The sequence below is a fragment of the Amphimedon queenslandica genome, unplaced genomic scaffold (assembly GCF_000090795.2).
Source record: "Amphimedon queenslandica unplaced genomic scaffold, v1.1 AMPQUscaffold_3768_Cont24242, whole genome shotgun sequence".
NCBI classification, from domain to species: Eukaryota; Metazoa; Porifera; class Demospongiae; order Haplosclerida; family Niphatidae; genus Amphimedon; species Amphimedon queenslandica.
The window spans coordinates 1-1,443 of NW_003555909.1; the positions used below are offsets into that span (position 1 = coordinate 1).

Below are 1,443 nucleotides of genomic sequence, written 5' to 3' on the forward strand. Positions count from 1 at the left end.
TGGAATGTGGGATAAGGATGAAACTTTTACAGGTTCTTAGTCGCTAAAGTCCATCAAAATCTGTGAAACCTTGGGTCTCTCAACCCTTGGGAACCTTGAGAACCGGGTTCTCCCTATAAACCCAATGGCATACCAAAGCTAACCACAATGACGTTTCATGATGTCATAGTTTACATAAGCACATGTAGTCGAGCGCCCAATCTGATAATTCTTCTTTTAAAAAGCTAATAGAACGAGATCTTTTGATAACGATGGCCTTTATGAAGACTAGTTGACTCCAGCAGCTATTGTACTGCTTATCAGCAGCAGCAAGACTGTTTTAAGAGTGAAACAACACAGGCGCCATTCCTCTATGAATATCATTATTTACGTCATTTTTCAAATTCCACACAGCTGCTTCCACTTCCGTCCCAAACTGAACTGGGATATAGTATACATGTACATGTACATGTAAGTAGTATACATGTACATGTATTGTAAATGTACGGACATTACATGTACACTGTATATGTACATGTAATGTACAATGTATTTACATGTAGTACGTACCTTTCAGGGACTTCTTCAGGTTTAAGTGTTGGAATGGTTGGGAGAGGTTTACGAAGAGAGGGAGGCAAATGACGTTGAGCACTTTTCAGTTCATTAACTAGCAATGTAATCTAGAGAGAGAGAGAGAGAAAGGGAAAATATTGGCTGCATCTTTACTATAATTTCAATACATGTGTACATGTACAGATAAAATTACTTATTATTATTAGTTATACCTTTTTAATCATTTCAATCTTATAGTCTCTGAGGGCCATCAGTTTATCATTGTATTTACGTTTAGCATCAAAAATCTAAAAAAATAACAAACATAAAGCAACAGAAAATACATGTACATGTACATTAAGCTAAAAATTAGCAAAGGAAAAAAAATGAAGGATAAAGCACTGAATTTTAAGGTACAGTAGTAATTAATACATGTACATGTATTTACATTGTTTCTGCATATCAGTAGTTCCCTTCTCTTCTTCTCAGTGGACATTCTTTGTTGATCGGACACAACGTAATCACTCGAAGTCTTAAGCTTATAATCGCCCATTTCTGACTTTGCTTTACTAATAGCTGAAACCTCTTCTGGATCCTCGTAACCAGCCCCTGGCTTCGTTTGATTAAACTCCTCCCACTCCCTCCTCCTCTTCTCTTTCTTTTGTCTCCTAATCTCACTCTTACTAAGATCCACCGACTCCACAATACTTCCTTTTCCTTTGAGTGTTTCAAGTGCCAGGGTATCTTGTCCTCGGGTTTTACGTCTCATTGGTACTCTTCCACTAGGTCCTGTGCCAGCAGTGGAGGGAGTATTCGCAGCCGCTTGATCAGAGCTGAGTATCTTCTCTAGTAGCTCAAGGTATTGAGAGGAAGGGGCAGCACAACGGAACGTGCTCACCCAATACCCTCCTC

The 1,443-nt window shown here is 38.8% G+C and overlaps 1 protein-coding gene across 1 annotated transcript; it reads right to left on the reverse strand.

The window, feature by feature from the left end:
- Nucleotides 1–549: 549 nt before the first annotated feature.
- Nucleotides 550–1,437, reverse strand: LOC109592839 (cilia- and flagella-associated protein 44-like; the record flags this gene model as incomplete). The annotated part of the gene is made up of 3 exons (XM_020008184.1): nucleotides 980–1,437; nucleotides 765–839; nucleotides 550–659 (listed from the first exon to the last, which is right to left on the reverse strand). Coding segments are annotated over exons 1-3 (506 nt in total), but the record flags the coding sequence as incomplete, so codon positions are not given.
- Nucleotides 1,438–1,443: the final 6 nt, after the last annotated feature.